This window comes from Hemiscyllium ocellatum, chromosome 4 (genome assembly GCF_020745735.1).
Source record: "Hemiscyllium ocellatum isolate sHemOce1 chromosome 4, sHemOce1.pat.X.cur, whole genome shotgun sequence".
Lineage (NCBI taxonomy): Eukaryota > Metazoa > Chordata > Chondrichthyes > Orectolobiformes > Hemiscylliidae > Hemiscyllium > Hemiscyllium ocellatum.
In genome coordinates, this window is record NC_083404.1 from 114508312 (window position 1) to 114530338 (window position 22027).

General features: G+C 40.7%; 1 protein-coding gene across 3 annotated transcripts in view; it reads left to right on the top strand.

The window, feature by feature from the left end:
• LOC132815496 (KH domain-containing, RNA-binding, signal transduction-associated protein 3-like) overlaps window positions 1-22027 on the top strand; it is a 160471-nt gene that overhangs the window by 64734 nt on the left and 73710 nt on the right. For all 3 annotated transcript variants that reach the window (XR_009644667.1, XR_009644668.1, XM_060824464.1), the window contains exons 4-5: window positions 3587-3703; window positions 16375-16521. Coding sequence is in view for 1 of the 3 variants with exons in the window: in XM_060824464.1 (XP_060680447.1) it covers window positions 3587-3703; window positions 16375-16521 (264 nt within the window). In the remaining 2 variants the exon portion in view is untranslated. The remainder of the gene's footprint in view (window positions 1-3586; window positions 3704-16374; window positions 16522-22027) is intronic.

Sequence of the window (22027 nt, forward strand, 5' to 3'; positions counted from 1 at the left end):
ATTGCAGCCCAGAGGAAGTATTCAGAGCAGAGGAAAATCACCTCTCCAGTCTTCTCAAAAAGAACGAGTATCCAGTGAACAGTCTGCCTTTTTTTCTCTCTCAGCAACAAACCCAAACAAGCAGACAAAGCATGTCCAGAAACTATAGTCACACTCCCCTACATCAAAGACATCTTAGAAATGACTGCCAGACTACTCAGAATCCTTGGCATCGTGGTGGCCTACAAACCCATCAATACACAACAGCAGCTAATGAACTTAAGACCATAGTTTTGCTTGTTGCAATATAATGTCTATTACAAAATTCCGTGCAAGAACTATAACAAACACTACATTGGACAAACAGGCAAAAAAACTAGCTACCACCCCCTGTGAAAAAGAACAGGAAATGTCATCACCACAGGAAATGACATTACCAACCGAAAGAAACCTAAATAGAAAGCAGGAATCATGTGCACTGTTCGCCCGGAGGCCCACTGAAGATGTTACCTAGTAGGGTGACGAAACATCTGGAAATGAACCTCCCAGCTCAGCAAGCAAACGTACATCCAATTATTTGCTCCTCAAGGATTAATTAGTTGCATAGGTTTTCAAGATTTGCATCTCAGCTGCTGTTTCCAGTTCTTGTGGGTCTGTTCACCGAGCTGGGGAATTGGTTAGCTTGAAATTTAAGCTTGCTCTATCTCTTCATGGATTTTGTCTGACCTGCTGTGATCTCCAGCATTTATTGTTTTCAGTTCAAATTGAGGTCAAGCAATTTTTTTTTGTTCTTTGTGGTTCTCTGTCCAATTGTGTAGACTCGGTAAAACAGCTATGTCCTTTAGGACTTGATCAACTTCAATCAGTTGTGGAGAAGGTGAGGACTGCATATGTTGGAGATCAGAATCGAGGTGTGGCACTGGAAGAGCTCAGCAGGTCAGGCAGCATCCGATGAGTAAGAGAATCGACGTTTCGGGCATAAGCCCTTCAACAGGAATGAAGAATGACATTCCTGATGAAGGACTTATGCAAGAAACATGGACTCTTCTCCTCCATGGATGCTACCTGATCCTCGGCGCTTTACCAGTGCCACACTCCTCAATTCAGTCAGTTGTGGGGCATCAAGCCACTCTTTGTGATGAACAGTGAAATTGCCCACCCAGAGCACATTCTGGGCCCTTGCTACTTTCAGTCATTCCTCCAAATACTTTTTGACATGATAGAGTACCGATTGATCAGCTTGAAGTGTGTGAGATGGTAATCAACATGAGGTTTCCTTGCCCATCTTTGGTCTGCTGCCATTTGATTTCTCCCAGTTGTATATGACTCAGTCTGTTGCTTGACTAGTCTATGGCACGCTCTCCTAATTTTGGCCCTTGTCCTCTGATATTACTCAAGAAATTTGAGGGATCCATAACTTTGGATTCCATTGCTTCTAGTGTCTAGATCGATACTTCAATATATCATTGATCTTATGCCTCAAACTCTTTCATTTATGTCAATAGATATGAGTTTTATCCATGTTGAGACAATTTTTCAAGAATGTAAAACTAATACTTTGTGTTTCTGTTACTGATCTTGCTCAATGAGCTACCTCTATGCTAGGAGACATAGGTTCAAGTCCCACCTGTTCCAGATGTGTATCACGTCTGAACAAGTTTATTTAAAAAATACTTTACAGTATATATTATCTGTAGGAAGTTACATTTATATTTGTCCAACCTAGCTCTGACGGCACCTCTCTTCTACAGGGAAATGTTGCAGGAGTTCAAGTGTTCTAGGACCTACCAACTTCTGCTACTTCATCAATGACTTTCCATCATAAAACCAGAAGTGGGAATGTTTGCTGCTGATTATAGTTTTCAGTACTATTTGATTCTCCTCAGATACTGAAGTAGTTCATGTCTATGTGCAGCAAGAGCTGGACACTTATCAGATTTGGCAATAAGTGGCATGTAATATTTGTATTTCACGATGTAATTTCTTAACTTGACATTGTTGCTTTATTCCTGCTGAATTTCCACCATCAATGGCATGGGTACACTCTCTTCTAGAAACGTAATGGTACTAGCCAAACAAACCCTACAGGCATTTTGATTTACAGCCTATCCAATCACATCATTCATTCCAGGACTTGTGCAGTGACAGTAGTGGATAGCATCTACAAGGTCCACTATTGCAAGTCACCAAATCTTCTTTGGCAGTATCTTTTAAAACCTGTAACCTCAACCTCCAGTTGTATGGACTACACCATCCTAACTTGTAGCTATATTATCATTCCTCTACTGTTGCTGGATAAAAATGCTGCAATACTCTTTTGAACAGCACTATGATTGTACTGTCTTTTTTGAGAAGGGCATCAGCAGTTGTTCAAGGTGCTGGCTCACTGCTACCTTTATGAAGCGCATTTACTGATGACCAATTATGCTGCCCTAGCCTTTAAAGTTCCCCTCCCATAGAAGGGACTCTCCTATTCTAACTTCTCCTTTTTAGAGAAGGATAAGGACAACATGGGTGCAATATCATAATTCAGAGACTTTGATTAATCATCTGGAGTAGGGATGAGCATTAAATGTCAGTGACCCCATATCTCAATTGGTGAATCTTATAAAAAGTCTTTTGAAAATTCATCAAGAGTTACTATCAGTCACAGACCATTTTCAGACCTGTTCAATTAGCCTCATTTTTTTAGGTCAAAATCATGAAAATCTCTAATTTAGAGAATCACTGCTAGATTCACAAGATAGTTTTACAGAATGACCACAGCCAGCATCATGGGGCATCCACAGATGAGCAGTAAATGTCTGCCTTGTAACTAATGTCCAACCTTAAGACATTTTTTTAGCTTGTGACATTCTGTTGGATTAGATTTGTTAAGAGCATCAAGCTTTGCACCCCCTGACAATCGCAATTATTTCTCCACTTCAATCTTGCATGGAGCTCAACAAAATAATGATACTGAACTTGACTACTTTGCCTTTTATCGGGTGGGATTCTAGTGCAGGAAAACAAGAAACCAAATTCGAATATATTGATTCTACAATTTTTTTTTTGCCAGATGGTTGGCTTCTCGTTTTCCTGCACTAGAATCCCACCGATAAGAGGCAAAGTAGGCAAGTGTGGTATCGTTATTTTGTTGAACTCCATGCAATATTGAAGTTGAGAAATAATTTCATTGGTCAGGGGGTGCAAAGTTTGATGTTAATAAATCGAATCCAACACCGCTCTAATGTTAGAATAGTGCAAAGAAATTTTGTCACTAAGTGCATTGCCAGGCACGTCACCTAGTGTGAAGCTTGAAACCTGCCACGTAAAAGACATAATGAGACTTACTTTCTGAGTCAGTAGATTCCAGCATCCTTCCCCCACCCCCAAACCTTAATCAAGAGAAAGCATGTTGGTTTACTGTAAAATCATATAATTTGCAGTGATTCTAATATTGCACTACGTTTTTATTAAAGGAAAAGTTAGTTTCTGGTTTGTCCTTGTTCTTTTAAGAGAATTGTGCACTAACCGTACTTACCATTTAACTATATGACCATTTTCTTTTTTCTAAGAAATATGTGAATTAATATTTCACTTTTTTTTTTCCCCTCACTTCTTGCAGTTTAACTTTGTTGGTAAACTGTTGGGTCCACGTGGCAATTCTTTGAAGCGGTTGCAGGAAGAAACGTTGACAAAAATGTCAATTTTAGGTAAAGGATCCATGCGAGACAAAGCAAAGGTGAGCTTTAACATTTGTCACTCCAAGATTATTGGCAGTATTTGTCTGTTTGTCTTCTCCACCTGCTTTCTCAAACTGCTTCTGATTTTGTTCTGCAGTGTTGTGTTGGTTTGAGTATATCAAATGAAAAGTGGTTTGTGACAATTTATTGCAGCTGTCTGTTAAGATTGCAAACTTTCAATTTTATATAGAAGTGTTCATAAAATTTAAAGATCAAAGATCACTTTCAGAACCATTGAAGTGGTCTTCCATAGAAAACAATTATGGCTGCGTTATTATCTAACTCAGCCTTAAATATATTCAGATTTTTGATCACCAGTTCTTGTTAGTAATTGAAAAGGAATACATTTGCTGTAAATAAAACATAACATTCCAATACTTTTGCATCTTACATTGTCAGTTATCATTTATTTAGTTTATATATTGTCTGCTGGTGACATTGATTGCTGACAGGGCAGGTATTGTTTGTTGTAGTTAATATTGTTAGTGTTGTGATGTTAAGTCTTTTTATCTACCTGTCAGTCTGTCTGCTACCCATACCTGGCTAAGTGTCAGTTTATTGCCTCTGAGTAATACTCATGCAGGGTGCATAAGTTTGGTAAGTAGCAAAAGAAGGGAGCCATGTTTAAATCAGTAATCGAAGCTCAAAACTTTACTTTTTAACTTCTAATTAAAGGCTTTCAGGATCCAAGGGACTTCGCTGAGTAGGTCATAGGAACCTTAAGGAAAGGCAAAGAGCACACCACAAAATTGTTGTTCATCACCATTCCGTAAAGTTGTTGCCACTCCAGGATTGTCCACCAATTCTTTCTTACTCATCAGTAACGTGACAGTACAGAAATGGAAGGAAATTAGGTACCTGATCTCCTAACCACAAGTTGGAATAGTAGTAAGCTATTCACCCCATGAGATCTACAGTTCAGATCTTGACTGATAATAATACTCCATTCCACTTTCTTGCTTTATACAACTAAACCTCAATTCCCTAAATGATTTTAAACTCTTTATTTCCTGAATATAATTTATGACCCGACTCTATAGCACTCTGCAGTAAAGGATTCCACAAATTCATTACCCTCCAAGAGAAGAAATTCCTCCTTCTCTTATTTATATGGCTGGTGACTCCCTGCTCTGATATTGTGGTCTCTGGTCCCTGGTCCATGGTCCACAGGCATTCCTGCAAGGGGAAACAACCTTTTTGCATCTACCTTGTTCGGCCCTGTAAGAATGTTGCATGTTTCAATAGGGTTGCCTCTCTTTCTTCCAATCTCCAATCCGGATAGTCCCTACTGCATCTTTTTCTCATTAGAAAATCTCTCCGTATCTGGGATCATTTGTATTTGTGATGGATATTGAAATTAATTAGTTTAATTGTTTTTGGGTACAATACTGGAAGGCCTGAATACTTTTCAGAGTATAGGACAATGTATTTATTCTTACCACCTGATATGGATTTATTCTTCGCAGACGTACTTTAGAAGCTATTGAATTCAAAGAAAGCTGTCCAAAGTTAATCTTTTAAACACTATAGTTTGAGCTCATAAATTTGCGTGTAGCACATTTTAAGAAACAATAACATTTGGTAAAAATGTTGAAGAGTTTGCAGAAAACAAAACGATATGATGAGCCAATAATTAGAGTAGGGAATAACGAAGCAATATTTTGCAGACAAATTTAATATGACTGCTTGAGTTTTGATTTTTGTTGCTGTTCTGAAAATGTTACTTAAAGCTATTAACTGAGCCATAATTTCAATTATGCAAGCTTTTAAAATGAAGAATTAAGGTTACTTACCTAATAGTGGTAGATATAGATGTTGCCGTGTGTGTGTGTTAATCTTCTTTATGGAGGAGGTATACTGAGTTAGACATGTCTGTTTTTGTTCCTTTTTGGTTTCCTGTTGTGGCCAAAGTTTTTAGTTTTGAAATCTTAAGTTTCATGGAATATTGTTTTGACTGACAGTACCAGCTCACCTGAAGTGATGTGTGCTATTCAGAAATTGCTGCTGTCCAGCTGTTTGTGTACACTGCACTGAAAAGCATTTTAGGATAATTCCCAATTTGATGTAATAAATACAAAATGCCCACATTGTTCTAGAACGCATTTAACATCAGTGCCAAATTTACAGTAAGTAATTTGGTGTTGGTTGCTGTGCACAGGAATGCAATCATAAAAGCAAAGCTAGATGTCACTACTTAAGCAGATGCTATTATCTTTTTGAGTTATCTAGATTACCTGTGACTAAGAAATGTTGTGCAGTCGACAAACAATTGTAGCTCATAGATTAAAACAGTTCTGTGTGGGAAAGTTTGTACCAAGCAACTTATCTTTTTATTTGCAGTGCTTTGAAACCCAACCTGGAATGCAAAAGGGACAGATTCCTCCTTGGCAGCTTTGGTTTTATAGCCAAATTATTGAATACAATGTTGCTCTAAAACATCCACATTTTAGATGCTATGAGTGTTTTTATTTTGGTCCAAAATAGTGTCTAATTACACATGTAAACATATAGTGCAGTGTTTACAGGTCACTGCTAAGTGTATCCACCTGATGTGATGTTTGTATTGAATATATATTCAGCATGAAGGACAACTGTTACTGCTGATTATCGATTATTTTCAACTCATTGCCAAAATTAGTGGGGTTTTCAGTGGTATTTTGTGGAATATGGGCATTTCTAGCTGGGCCAGCATTTATTTCCATGCTTAGTTGCCCTTGAAGATGGTGGTGAGCTATCATTGTGAACTGCTGTCGTGCATTTGGTGTAGATACACCCTCAGCACTATTGAGGCCTCAGAGTCCAACTGTACATTAGACTGTCACCATCTCCTATATGTCTCTTGATTAAACTTAAAATGTAAACCATAACGATTAATTTTAACCTGGGGCAGTGTTTTGTAGAGGAATAAGACTGTTATTTTCTGGGTCTGTAGATTGTGATGGAGCAAAAATGGCCTTTAGTACAGTGATATGTACTTCTTGTCAGATGTGGGAGTTTAAGGGTTACTGCGGATTATAACTGGTATAAATGCTGTTGGATGCGAATCTTATCAGATCGAATGGATCAATTAGAGAGACCGTTGCAAGCGATGAAGAATTTGCAACAGTATGTGATGAATGGCAGTTATAGGATGGGGTGAAAGTCTCAGATACAGTCAATACATGGGTTAACTCCAGGAAAGATAAGGGAGGTAGACAGGAGTCTTTTGTGGATATACCCATTTCAAATAAGTCTGTTGTTTTCCTGTCGGGGTGAAAGGAAAGACTGATAAGTATAAGGAATGCTGGATGCTGAAAGAAATTGAGGATTTCGTTAAGAAAAAGAAGGAAGCATATGTAAGGTATGGACAGGATAGATCGAGTGAATCCCTTGAAGAGTATAAAGGAAGTATGAGTATACTTAACAGGGGAATCAGGAGGGCAAAAAGGGGACATGAGAGAGCTTTGGCAAATAGAATTAAGGAAAATCCAAAGGGTTTTTACTAATACATTTTAAGGACACAAGGGTAACTAGTGAGAGAATAGGGCCCCTCAAAGATCAGCAAGGTGGCCTTTGTGTGGAGCCGCAGAGAATGTCGGAGATACTAAATAAATATTTTGCGTCCATATTTACTGTGGAAAAGGATATGGAAGATCTAGACTGTAGGGAAATAGATGGTGACATTTTGCAAAATGTCCAGATTACAGAGGAGGAAATGCTGGATATTTTGAAACTGATAAAGGTGGATAAATCCTCAGGACCTGATCAGGTGTACCCGAGAACTCTGGGAAGCTAGAGAAGGGATTGCTGGGCCTCTTGCTGAGATATTTGTATCATCGATAGTCACAGGTGAGGTGCCAGAAGACTGGAGGTTGGCAAATGTGGTGCCACTGTTTTAAGAAGGGTGGTAAGGACAAGCCAGTGAACTATAGACTGGTGAGCCTGACCTCGGTGGTGGGCAAGTTGTTGGAGGGAATCTTGAGGGACAGGATGTACATGTATTTGGAAAGGCAAGGACTGATTTGGGATAGTCAACATGTCTTTGTGCGTGGGAAATCATGTCTCTCAAACTTGATTGAGTTTTTTGAAGAAGTAACAAAGAAGATTGAGGGCAGAGCAATAGATGTGATCTGGGTGGACTTCAGTAAGTGGTTTGACAAGGTTCCCCATGGGACACTGGTTAGCAAGGTTAGATCTCATGGAATACAGGGAGAACTAGCCATTTGGTTGCAGAACTGGCTCAAAGGTAGAAGACAATGTGGTGGTGGAGGGTTGTTTTTCAGACTGGAGGCCTGTGACCAGTGGAGTGCCACAAGGATCGGTGCTGGGTACTGTACTTTTTTTTTGTCATTTATATAAATGATTTGGATGTCAGCATAAGAGGTACAGTTAGTAAGTTTGCAGATGACACCAAATTTGGAGGTGTAGTAGACAGCGAAGAGGGTTACCTCAGATTGCAATAGGATCTTGACCAGATGGGCCAAAGGGCTGAGAAGTGGCAGGTGGAGTTTAATTCAGATAAATGTGAGATGCTGCATTTTAGAAAAGCAACTCTTAACAGGACTTATACACTTCATGGTAAGGTCCTGGGCAGTGTTGCTGAACAAAGACCTTGGAATGCAGGTAGATAAGATAGTGAAGAAGGCGTTTGGTATGCTTTCCTTTATTGGTCAGAGTATGGAGTACAGGAGTTGGGAGATCATGTTGTAGCTGTACAGGACATTGGTTAGGCCACTGTTGGAACATTGTGTGCTATTCTGGTCTCCTTCCTATCAGAAAGATGTTGTGAAACTTGAAAGGGTTCAGAAAAGATTTACAAGATTTACAAAGATTTCCCAGAGTTGGAGGATTTGAGCTACAGGGAGAGGCTTAACAGGCTGGGGCTGTTTTCTCTGGAGTGTCGGAGGTTGAGGGGTGACCTTCTAGATAGAGGTTTACAAAATTTATGAAGGGCATGGATAGTGTAAATAGGCAAAATTTGAGGGGCATGGGGTCGGGGAGTCCAGAATTAGAGGGCATTAGGTTTAGGGTAAGAGGGGAAAGATATAAGAGACCTAAGGGGCAACTTCATGCAGAGGATGGTACGTGTATGGAATGAGTTGCCAGAGGATGTGCTGGAGGCTGGTACAATTGCAACATTTTAAGATCCATTCGGATGGATATGTGAATAGGAAGGGTTTGGAGGGATATGGGCCAGGTACTGTTAGGTGGGACTAGATTGTGTTGGGATATCTGGTTGGCATGGACAAGTTGGACCAAAGGGTCTGTTCTGATGTTGTACATCTCTACGTTGACCTGCTGGTGAGAAAAGGTATGATTCTGAAAGTATGACTATTCGGTTGAGACAGCTCTCCCGGGTTTTGAGAAGATTTGTCTCTCAGGTTGATGTTCTGGATGTAGGTTTGCTTGCTGAGTTGGAAGGTTTGTTCTCAGACATTTGGTCATCATACTGGTTAACATCAGTGAACCCTGATGTTACCTAATATGGTGACGTAACGTCTGAAAACAAAGCTTCCTGCTCATCAAGCAAACCTATATCCAGAGCTTTCCAGGTTTGATAAGGACTCTGCATGGTTAATGGGACTGAGTTGGCTACTGTCATATTTCTGGTGCCTTATTTGATGCGAAGTGGTCTGTCTGACTTCACCCCTTTTTCTTATTTTTGGAGACTTTTGTTTTAAGTCATTGGTACAACTGAATGGCTTAATGGTCCATTTTCACACAGCAGTTAAGGCATTGCTGTGCTGTGGTTCTGGATCAAATCAATACCTGTCCCGGCTAGGATGATGGTTTTAAGGATATTAGTGATAGGGTCTTGCAATAATAGACAATGGTTTAATTCATGATCATTATTTAGAATTTGAATTAGAAGTCTATTATGGTAAGACTCAAATCCTAATCCACAATGTTATATGTTCTCTGAATTAGTAGTCCATTAGCAGGGCTAATCACCTTTTTTATCTATAGCAAATTGGTTGACATGTAGTAAAGACCTTACTTCTGGTTTCTTGTGATATTTTGCAGCAATTATGGAAGAATGGAAAAGCTAGGGTATTTGCATTGGAATAGGAAAGGCTGAGGGGAAACTGTACAACATTTTAAGAGGCCTGAGTAGAGTGATGGAAGAGGTCCTGGGTTCACGAAGTCAGGAAGCACAGGTTTACAATATTTCCTGGAGAAGTGTGGAAAATGCTTATACCCATAGGATTGGTAGATACCTGGAACTTGCTGCTTGAAAGGGTATGGAAAGTAGAAACTCTCAACTCAATTAAAAAGTGTATGGATTGCACCTAAAGTCTCCAAGCTTTAAGGGATACAGATGGAATGCTGGAAAATAGGATTAGTCATTTAATTTTGTTAGCAGACGTAATGGTTAGGGTGGTCTGATTCTGTAGCACAATTTTTTTTCTACATATCCCAAGTACTTGAAAAGGAAGAATGTGTAGTGGCGTGGAAAGATGGGGGAAATGTCAGTCATGGAATTGCTGTTTAAGAGGGCCAGCACAGATATAGTGTATCAAATGGCTTCAGATCTATAATAATTCTATGATTCTGTAATGTGATTCTGACTTTTTTTAAGATTTCTGCTTGCATCAGACCTGGCTGCAGTAATTTCTTTCCCATTTGAGTGCAGCATAACAAGGGAAAATGCACAGAGTTGACATATAGAAGGACTAACTGCTTATAGAGGGAGGCTCAGGGGAATAAGCCCTCTTGCAGGATTCCTTGAGCCCAGGATTTTCAGGGAGTATTTGTTTTGACTTCAACCTCTTGTTGGAACGCTGTTACGTAACTCTCATTAAGGAAATTTTTTTTTAAGTTATTTATTGAACGAAGACTTGCAGCCTCAGTAGGACCGGGATGACACTACCACTGACTCGGAATGGGGCCTAAGGTATTTAACCTAAATGCGTCTGACTTCTTTCAGGCTGGAGTAGTCGGTGTTTTTGGAATGTTGCCCAGTTGCCATCCGTTGTTTTGTAGGGGAGGATCGCGGAGAATCTATGTAAGCAGAATTGAATGCAGAGAAAGCCGTGGTATGAGCATATGGCTTGAAGCTACTCCAAAGTGTCATTGACTATGTGCACGTCTCTTTGTTGATATCGTAAATTCTGAAATATATTGCAACTAGAAGGAATTACATTCCCTTAAAGTCTAGCTGATGTGCAACTGTAGTCCATTCATCATGTCTTCGATCTTGACATTCTTATGTTGTGTTGTGCTATACCATCTGCACTTGAGCATCAAAACAAATCAGAATCTGGTTACAGAACAGTAATGGGTATCTGCTAACCATTACTTTGCTGAGCAACCCACTTGCGGCCAGGACGCAAATAAAGAAAATGAAACTTCTGTACAAAATATAATTGAGCAGACCATTGGGATCTTTAAGCAGGGCTTGCATTAGTAGACACTTCCAGAAGCACCCTGCAGTACTTGGCATAGTTTGTCATAATTTGCAATTGTCTGCTATGTAAGCCTTTGCTATCATGAGGACCCAGCTCTTGAGTACAGAAAAGAGGAGGGAAGTCAGAAACCGACATATCTCCTTTCCAACTGGCTCACTGTCATCAGTTTATCAAAGTGCAGTACCAATGCAATCAACATCAAATAATTTCACTAGCTGTGTAACTGATGACCTGCCAGTGATACTCATGCCTCATGAATGAATTTTAAAAACATTCCCACACATTTCTTCTGTCTCGTTGATCGCAAAACAAAATTTGCTGTTACGTAAATATATGAAATCAATTTTCTAAATTAAGCTATTCAACAGAAGTGTGAATTCTTTTTAGTGTGAATCTCCATGTGCTTTTGCCCTAGGGGTGGTACAGCAAGGCTGACACAAGCCTGCTGATTTTCAGTATGGGAGATATGAGCATATGTCTTTGGATCTGGAGGAGGCTATTCAAACTCCCCATATCTGTTCCAGATAACAACGATTGCCTTTTTATCAAGAATCCACCTATCTTTGCCTCAAAAATAGTCAATAACCTTGACTCTTCTGCTCAGAGAAAATTCCAAAGATTCAAAAATAAAACCTGTTCTTTTTCAGTTTTACAAGAGATGACCCTGCTTATTAAACAGTGTTCCCTCAAGATGGCAAATGTCCTCCTTTTGAAGGTGACTGAAGGCTATCTGACAGCTTGCCAATGCAACAAGCATTTGGTTTGTATGCCTGTCTGCCTCCTTCTGGACATTGTCCTATTGACATCCTGATCTGAATCCTCCAAGACACCATTTCTATGCAACTTCACCCTATAGGGATCTAACACCCATGCTATGCTTACATTGATGACCGACCACTTCAATCTGGTGTCCTTCCTTGTGTAGATCCTTTCATTAAGGTTTCAAATGAACAGATTGTCAAAATCTGAGTTGTCATCTGTAGGTGGCTTTAGTCTTTCCACCACTATTTCTGGCCTTCTCCTTCCACTTCCTCTTGACCACTATCCTTCCAGTTTACAGCTCTTCTGTCTCTGTCCTTTCAGGTACATGAAGGGATTAGGATTGGGTGGAGAGATGAAGTAAGATGTGAATGCCTAAACCCATCTGCACATTGTAAATCTGAACAGATTGTGGCCCAATTTTTGCCAGAACAGGGCGCATCTTCTCAATGGTGGAAAATGTTGGAATTTGTTGGAAATCACAAGTCCTAACCTGAACCGGCTTCTCATTTCACAGGTATTGGAAAGATATTGTGAAATCTGAAAGGGTTCACGAAAGATTCAGAAGGGTGTTGCCAGGGCTGGAGGACTTGAGCTATAGGGAGAGGCTAAATAGGCTGGGACTGTTTTCCCTGGATCATCGGAGGCTGAGGAGTGAACTTGTAGAGGTTTATGAATAGGATGAATATACAAAGTGCTTTCTCTGGGCTGGGGGAGTCCAGAAATAAAGGGCATAGATTTAGGTTGAGTGGAAAATTTCCAAGGGGCAAATATTTTTCACGCAGAGGAATTGATAAAGGCTGGTACAATTACAACCTCTTAAAAGTCATCTGGATGGGTTTATGAATAGGAACAGTCTAGAGGGATATGAACCAAGTGCTGGTAAATGGGACTAGATTAGATTAGGATATTTGGTTGGCATGGATGAGTTGGACCAAAGGGTCTCTTTCTGTGCTGTAAATCTCTACAACTGAGTGAACTGTAGTTCACGCATGTGCGGCTTCTGGTGATAGCTGGCCACTGATCAGCAGCCTCTACTGATATGGGATTTTGGAATCTCCAGAGTATGGAACCACAATGCAGTCAGATGTGGGTGGTAGTATTAGGTTAGCTGAGCTGGAGAGAGCTGTAGGTGTTACGGTAATTATGATTTGAAGTTAGGATGACCAGTGGCTTAAAGGGGAACGTGCAGGTAATTCCATATAACTGCTACCTTGGTGACAGAGATCTGCGTTTGGAAGATGCTGTTTAAGGACCCTTAGAGAATTGTTGCAAAGTATCTTCTAGGTGTTGTACATTGCCAGCAATCTGTCTAATTTCTTTCATACTGCATAGTCCTCAAATGTGGAAGCAGACATCAATGTGCTCAGAGACTTGGAGTTCCTCCCCACGTGTGCATCCTAGGAGGAACTTTGCACTCTGCTCCTTGTATGTATAGGTGGTGAAAGGAGTAAATACTGAAGGTGTTAGATGGGATACTAGTAAAGCAACTTCTTTGGAGTTCATTCTCTCACTGAGGTGGCATGGATAAAGAAAAGGAAGTAAGCACTAAGTTGACCGTTTTGAAGGGTTGTGGTGAGTGGGCTGAGGGGATTAGGTTGCATATGTCGGAGTGAGAGAGTAAAGGACAAGTACTGGTAGTTGCTTTTTTGATCTGTTCGATGAGCAAAGGCATATTTATGTATAACTCATTGGGACTTGGATAGTTGTCGAAACTACCCAAGAAAAAAAAGTGGTTAACACAAAACAATTATAGAATTTACATTATTTTTTTCCCAAAATACCACTTTCACAATGAGCTGTCTGTTGATGGGTAGCCTCACATATATATTGAATGGAAATGTTTATTGATATAAGTACTTTTGAGTTGTTTATTGACGCAGGGTACTAGCCATAAATGAAATGTCTGATTTTTTTTCTACTTATGCAGGTCAACACTTGAGTGAGATGTTTGTTTTCAGAAGCACTTGTTCTTGAAATCTCACTGTATTGCATGCTCATTTTCTGTCATGTGTTTTTTCAGTGTAATGCAACTAACAGACTAGTTGCTTGCTTTCTTGTCATTATGCCTCCTGATTAATACCCATCCTTGATAATAGGTGAACTAGTATGGAGAGAGAGAAGTACAAAGGATGGTGAGTGGGAGATGGGTTAGCAAAAAAAAAAGTAATGAGAATGACTGGGAACAAATGAGTTGTGAATGATCGGAATAAGTAGATAAGCATAAGCATTTGAGATAAAAGGTTGATGGGCCTAGATTGACAAGACATAATCCGGTATGGGAGTGAAGAAATTGGCGTTTAACTTTGTATAATTTCTGCTGAGCCCACCTTGGGGATGAGGCTTCCTCCGAAGACCTTCCCTGGTTGCTTGATCCAAATCCCAAAGAAGGCTGCTTTTTTTTTTTGAAAGGTCAGGATCACAGGGCTGTGTACTCTTCCAACTCTGCTCCCTGTGATGATACTGTACATTTTTTTAAGAAACCCTGTTTCTCTTGCAGAAGGCTTTTGTCACAGTCATGCCCAGCTGGTAGTTTGTAAATAGCTTTTGGGTTTCTCCCTGGGTGTTTTTTGAGGCTAAGACAAAAGAATCATAAGTGGGTAGGCATTGCTATTAGAATGAAGACATGGATAGAGATTTTCTCTGAGAAATCTCAGTGACGGATTGTTTCTTTTTACTGGACTGGAGAGGCACGTGAGAATCCTAACTGTTTTGCTGCATTGCATTTTGCTAAAGGATGGATATACCGAATGCTGCCTATATTGAAACAGTTGATGACTAGTAGTTAAATAATACATTGTCTTGTTAAGTATGCCATATCGTAAAGTTATATGATTCTTTATTTTTGTTAAATTTTAATTGCATTGTAAGAACAAAGTGTGTCTTGATTAAACTTTATTGGTGGTCTAATTGAATGATATTTGGAACACTGCCTTAAAATCGCCTTAAAAATAAAATAAAAGTTAGGGTAAAAGCTACCTCCACAACATATGGTTAGAAGGTAAGCCATGTCTCTCACATCTTTAACATGGAAACAGAAGTCTAAGCCTGTGTAATATTGAAAAATGAGATGAGCGAAGGAGGTTAGTTATGAAAATATTATCTTTCATTCATTAAACTCTAAATGAGGCTGCAGACTCAGTTAGGTCTATGATAGTGAGTGCCTGTACCCTGATAGAAAGTAATTATGCAATATCTTTGTATAAGAGAGAGGAAGAATTGTTTGAAGGTGTACAGTTTATTTGGATGATATGTCTTTCATAGCTGAATAACAGGCAGTGTGTACAATCTAAGAAATGTGGTTGAGAATTGTAGCAATGTTCACTTAGCATGGGAGAGGTAAAGATAGAGACGTTATGCTTAAGCATTTATTGATTGGAAGCAGGGCACTGTTCACCATTCTACTCCAATGTGCAAGACTGTTGAATGATAAATGTGGCATTTGAAGATGCATTAACTGACTTTGACTTTGAGTGGTAAGGTCATTGAACTTGTTACAACATTGTACTTAGGTCTGCAAAATTAAATTATAGCCTAGACTGCCATGGCTATCCTCTACCTTAGAGTTTGCTGGAGGATATTCTAGACTCTTAATGATAGGTGTTATCTAATTTCCTTAAAGTACAGTCAGAATATCTTGTATTCTGCCATCATTTTCTGTGAGCAGTTCCAAAATTAGGCTAGACAGAATGGGCCTTCCTTTTCAAGAGGTGCTGGTTTGCTTCCAAATTCAACTCGTGATGTTGAATGTGTTCAGATGAATAACTGAGTAAAGAATCCTCTAGAAAACAAGTGACCAGAAAACCTAGTAGAAATTAGCAGTCAGTTTGAGAGTGAGAAACTTGGGTTAGAAACAACTGTGCTGAATTTAAGTAACCGTGTTTACTAATGAGTAAGGCAGAGTTACCTGGAGTGGACTGGGAAAGGAGTTTACACTTGAACAACGGCAAATGTTTAAGGAAAAAGATCCTGATTCACAAAACAAGGTGTATCCCAAAGAGGAGGAAGGATACTAGAAAGGGGATAAGCTAACCATGGTTAATCAGGGATTTTAAGAATAGCTTCAAATTAAAAGAAAATGGCAATGCCACAAAGATGTTGAATAAATAATTTACATCCTATTGGAAGACTCATAGCATTCCAAAATTACCAAGTAATCAAGGTACTGAAGGACAAGAGGAAACAATATATAATAACCACTCCAGGAAAGAGTACTAAAGAAACTAATAGGTTAAATATTGACAAGTCCCTTAGATTTAATGGAATGTATTCTAGGATATTTAAAGGAGCAGCAAGATCTAGTGGATCATCATAGTGTTAGTAATCTTTGACAAATTCTTTATATTCTATAAAAAATCCTCATGATTGGAAAACTGTACCCTTATTCAGAAAGGCAAGTTAGCTTGATGTCTGTCACTGGGGAAAATGTTAGTGCTTATTATAAAAAATGCAATAAAGAATCGAGTAATATTGTGATGTACTCATCAAGTCAGCTAATTTTTTTTCTCTCCATATTTCTTAAGGAAGAAGAGCTAAGAAAAAGTGGAGAATCAAAATATGCACATCTTAATGAAGATCTGCATGTATTGATTGAAGTGTTTGCTCCACCATCCGAGGCGTATGCAAGAATGGGACATGCTCTAGAGGAAGTGAAGAAGTTTCTCATACCGGTCAGTGTTCAAATCATTCTTCACAATCCCAATGTTTCATTATGGGAACATTGTGTTTTTATTTTGTCTGTGAACTATAATTTGAATAAATAATTCTAAGAATACGCAAGTTAGAACATCTAAAAGCAAATGTAACCCAAAAAAACTAGTGTCCTTTAGTATATTCTTAAATGTATGCCTCTGCTGTGCCTTAAGGTCAGATCTGTTTCCACGCTGTACATCTTTGGTCCAACCCATCCATGCTGACCAGATATCCCAGCCCAATCTTGTCCCACTTGTCAGTACGCAGCCCATATCCCTTCAAACTCTTCCTATTCATAGACCCATCCAGATGCCTTTTTAAATGTTGCAATTGTACTAGCCTCCCCCACTTCCTCTGGCAGCCCATTCCATACACATACCACCCTTGTGTGAAAACATTGCCCTTAGATCTCTTCTGCATCTTTACCCTCTCGCCCTAAACCTAAGCTCTCTAGTTCTGGCCTCCCCTACACCAGGGAAAAGACTGTGTCTATTTATCCTATCCATGCCCCTCATAATTTTGTAAACCTCTATAAGGTCACCCCCTCAGCCTCCAATGCTCCAGGGAAAACAGCCCCAGCCTATTCAACCTCTCCCTTGAGCTCAAATCCTCTAACCCTGTAAATCGTTTCTGAACCCTTTCAAGTTTCAAAACATTCTTCCAATAGGAAGGAGACCAAATTGCATTCAATATTCCAACAGTAGCCTAACCAATGTCCTGTACAACTGCAGCATGCCTCCCAACTCCTGTACTCAATACTCTGAATAAAGAAAAGTATACCAAATGCTGCTTTCACTATCCCACCTACCTGTGACTCTACTTTCAAGGAGCTAAGAGCCTGCACTCAAAGGTCTCTTTCGGGAATGAGCCATCCTGAAGGGCTCATGCCCGAAACATCGATTCTCCTCCTTTGATGCTGCCTGACCTGCTGCGCTTTTCCAGCAACACATTTTCAGCCCTGATCTCCAGCATCTGCAGTCCTCACTTTCTCCTCAAAGGTCTCTGTCAGCAACACTCCCTTGGACCTTACCATTAAGTATATATGTCCTGCTAAAATTTGCTTTCCACAAAATGCAGCATCTCACGTTTATTTGAATTAAACTCCATCAGCCACTTCTTGGCTCATCTGATCAAGATCCTGTTGTAATCTGAGGTAACCTCCTTCGCTGTTCTTTACACCTCCAATTTTGGTGTCATCTGCAAACTTACTAACTATACCTCTAATGCTCACATCCAAACCATATATATAAATGATGAAAAGCAGTGGACCCAGCACTGACCCTTGTGGCACTCCACTGGTCACTGGCCTCCAGCCTGACAAACCACCCTCTGTTTTCTCCCTTTTGAGCCCATTCTATATCCAGATGGCTAGTTCTCCTTGTCTTCCATGAGATCTAACTTTGCTAACCAGTCTCCCATGGGGAATCTTGTCGAACACCTTACTGAAGTCCACAGAAGATCACATCCACCTCTCTGCCCTCATCAATCCTTTTTGTTACTACTTCAAAAAACTCAATCAAGTTTGTGAGACATGATTTCCCCCACACAAAGCTATGTTGACTATTCCTAGCACAGTGGTTAGCACTGCTGTCTCACAGCACCGGAGATCCGGGTTCAATTCCCGACTCAGGAGACAGACTGTGTGGAGTTTGCATGTTCTCCCCGTGTATGCGTGGGTTTCCTCCGGGTGCTCCGGTTTCCTCCCACAGTCCAAAGATGTGCGGGTCAGGTGAATTGGCCATGCTAAATTGCCTGTAGTGTTAGGTAAGGGGTAGATGTAGGGGTGTGAGTGGGTTGTGCTTCGGTGGGTCGGTGTGGACTTGTTGGGCCGAAGGGCCTGTTTCCACACTGTAAGTAATCTAATCTAATCTAATCTAATAAGTCCTTGCCTTTCCAAATTCACATACATTCTGTCCCTCAGGATTCCATCCAACAACTTGCCCACTACCGGCGTCAGGCTCACCAGTCTGTAGTTCCCTAGCTTGTCCTTACCACCCTTCTTAAACAGTGGCACCACATTAGCCAACCTCCAGTCTTCCAGCACCTCGCATGAGACTATCGATGGTACAAATACCTCAACAAGGGGCCCAGCAATTACTTCCGTTGCTTCCCACAGAGTTTTAGGATACACCTAATCAAGTCCTGGGGATTAATCCACTTTTATGCGTTTCCAGCACCAAATCCTCTGTAATATGGACATTTTTCAAGATGTCACCATCTATTTCCCTACATTCTTCTTCACTTTCCATGTCCTTTTCCACAATAATTACTGATGCAAAATACTCATTTAGTATCTTCCCACATCTCATGTGACTCCACACAAAGACAGTCTTACTGATCTTTGAGTAACCCTATACTCTCCCTAGTTACCCTTTTTATCCTTTTTGTATTTGTAAAAACCTTTTGATTCTCCTTAACCCTAATTGCCAAAGTGATTTCATGTCCCCTTTTTGCTCTCCTGATTTCCCTCAAGTATACTTCTACTGACTTTATACTCTAGGATTCACTTGATCTCTCCTGACTGTACCTGACATATGCTTCCTTCTTTTTCTTAACCAAACCCTCAATTTCTTTCGTCATCCAGTATTCCCTACACCTACCGGTCTTTACTTTCACTCTCCTCTGGACTCTCCCTATCTCATTTATGAAGGCTTCCCATTTTCCAATCATTCCTTTACCTGCAAACATCTACCTCTAATCAGCTTTTGAAAGTTCTTGCCTAATACTGTCAAAATTAGCTTTCCTGCAATTTAAGACTTCAACTTGTGGATCTGGTCTATCCTTTTCCATCACTATTTTAAATCTAATAGAATTATGGTTGCTAGCCCCAAAGTGCTTTCCCACTGATGCCTCAGTCATCTCCCCTGCCGTATTTCCCAAGAGTAGGTCAAATTTTGCACTTTCTCTTGTTGGTATGTCCACAAACTGATTCGGAAAATTTCCCTGTGCGCACATAACAAATTCCTCTCCATCTAAATCTTTAACATTGTGTGGCAGTCCCAGTCTATTAGCGAGTTTTGAGAAGGGTTGTAGCTCAGTTTGTAGCTCTGGATGTAGGTTTGCTCACTGAGCTAGGAGGTTTGTTTTCAGATGTTACCTAGTATGGTGACGAAACATTAGTGAGCCTCTGGATGAAGCGCTGGTGTTATGGCCTGCTTTTTGTTTGCATTTGGGTTTCCTTGTGTTGGTGATGTCATTTCCTGTTTTTTTTTCCCCCTCAGGAAGGGTGGTAAATGGAATCTGAGTTAATGTTTGTTTAGAGTTCCAGTTGGAATGCCATACTGCTAGGAATTCTCGCACATGTCTCAGTTTGGCTCGTCCTAGGATGGATGTCCCAGCCAAAGTGGTATCCTTCCTTATCTGTACGTAAGGATACTAGTGAGAGTGGGTCATGTCATTTTTGTGGCTAGTTGATGTTCATCTATCCTGGTGGCTAGTTTTCTGCCTGTTGGTCTGATATAGTGCTTGTTACAGTTCTTGCAAGGAATTTTGTAAATGACATTAATTTTGCTTGTCTGTATTGGACCTTTCAAGTTCATTAGCTGCTGTTTTAATGTATTGGTGGGTTTGTGGGCTACCATGATGCCAACATTTCAAAGATTGCATCTTGGATCCCACTAACCACCTCCTGTGAAAAAGAGCAAGAAATCACCACAGGAGAAGCCATTATCAACCCGAGGAAACCTAAACGCCTAAAAATCTTCACCGGAGGCTCACTGATGTTATCTAGCATTGCGGCAGAACATCTGAAAATGAACCTTCCAACTCAGTGAGTAAACTTACATCCAGTCCCAGTCTATGTTTGGCAAGTTAAAATCCCCTACCATAAACACACTATTATTCTTACAAATCACTGAGATCTCCCTAAATGTATGTATCTCAATTTTCCAATGACTGACTATTAGGGTGTCTATATTACAAGTAAAAAATGAGGTCTGCAGATGCTGGAGATCACAGCTGCAAATGTGTTGCTGGTCAAAGCACAGCAGGCCAGGCAGCATCTCGGGAATAGAGAATTCGACGTTTCGAGCATAAGCCCTTCATCAGGAATAAGAGAGAGAGCCAAGCAGGCTAAGATAAAAGGTAGGGAGGAGGGACTAGGGGGAGGGGCGATGGAGGTGGGATAGGTGGAAGGAGGTCAAGGTGAGGGTGATAGGCCGGAGTGGGGTGGGGGCGGAGAGGTCAGGAAGAGGATTGCAGGTTAGGAGGGCAGTGCTGAGTTGAGGGAACCGACTGAGACAAGGTGGGGGGAGGGGAAATGAGGAAACTGGAGAAATCTGAATTCATACCTTGTGGTTGGAGGGTTCCCAGGCGGAAGATGAGGCGCTCCTCCTCCAGCCGTCGTGTTGTTGTGTTCTGCCGGTGGAGGAGTCCAAGGACCTGCATGTCCTCGGTGGAGTGGGAGGGAGAGTTAAAGTGTTGAGCCACGGGGTGATTGGGTTGGTTGGTTCGGGCGGCCCGGAGGTGTTCTCTGAAGCGTTCCGCAAGTAAGCGGCCTGTCTCACCAATATAGAGGAGGCCACATTGGGTGCAGCGGATGCAATAGATGATGTGTGTGGAGGTACAGGTGAACTTGTGGCGGATATGGGAGGATCCCTTGGGGCCTTGGAGGGAAGTGAGTATGGAGGTGTGGGCGCAAGTTTTACATTTCCTGCGGTTGCAGGGGAAGGTGCCGGGGGTGGAGGTTGGGTTGGTGGGGGGTGTGGATCTGACGAGGGAGTCGCGAAGGGAGTGGTCCTTGCGGAACGCTGATAGGGGAGGGGAGGGAAATATATCCTTGGTGGTGGGGTCTGTTTGGAGGTGGCGGAAATGGCGGCGGATGATACGTTGTATGCGGAGGTTGGTGGGGTGGTAGGTGAGAACCAGTGGGGTTCTGTCTTGGTCATTTAATTCTATTTTCCCTTAAGTTGAAAATAATTAATTTATTCATCATGGCATTGAAATTTGCTCCCTTACACCTATGTCTTGCTGCTTTTGGTGTGTTAAAAGTCGTCTTGAGTATCTTGTTAACTTCCTTCAGTAACACTTTGCTTACTTCTCCCTCCCTTCCTATCAAATGCTTGAGGATGATTTCTTGCACTAAATGCTTTATGGAAGTGTAGGCTGCTGTTGCATAAACAATATCTTTGGAAGAAGAACAGAGTGAGACCAATAGAATGAGGCAATGAACTTGTGTTAGTGAACAGTTTTCTCATTAGGAGAAACTGCAGCAGGTCTTTGGTCTTTTGAGCTGTTTAGAAGGATAGGCTTGTTAGTTTCCTTTTTTAGCTTGGATTTAATAGAAAAAAATTGAAGCTATTACTGTTTAGTTAATTCACTACAATGAACATTCAAGCTTGTAAATATACAGCTATTGCCAACAGCAGTGTCCCACAAACAAAAGTACTGTTTACCAATGGGGGGAATGTTAGCTGGGACCACAAAGCATGCACTTTGAATAGGGCTGTAGTATCTTTTACAGTAATTTACCCAGTCAGAAAAATG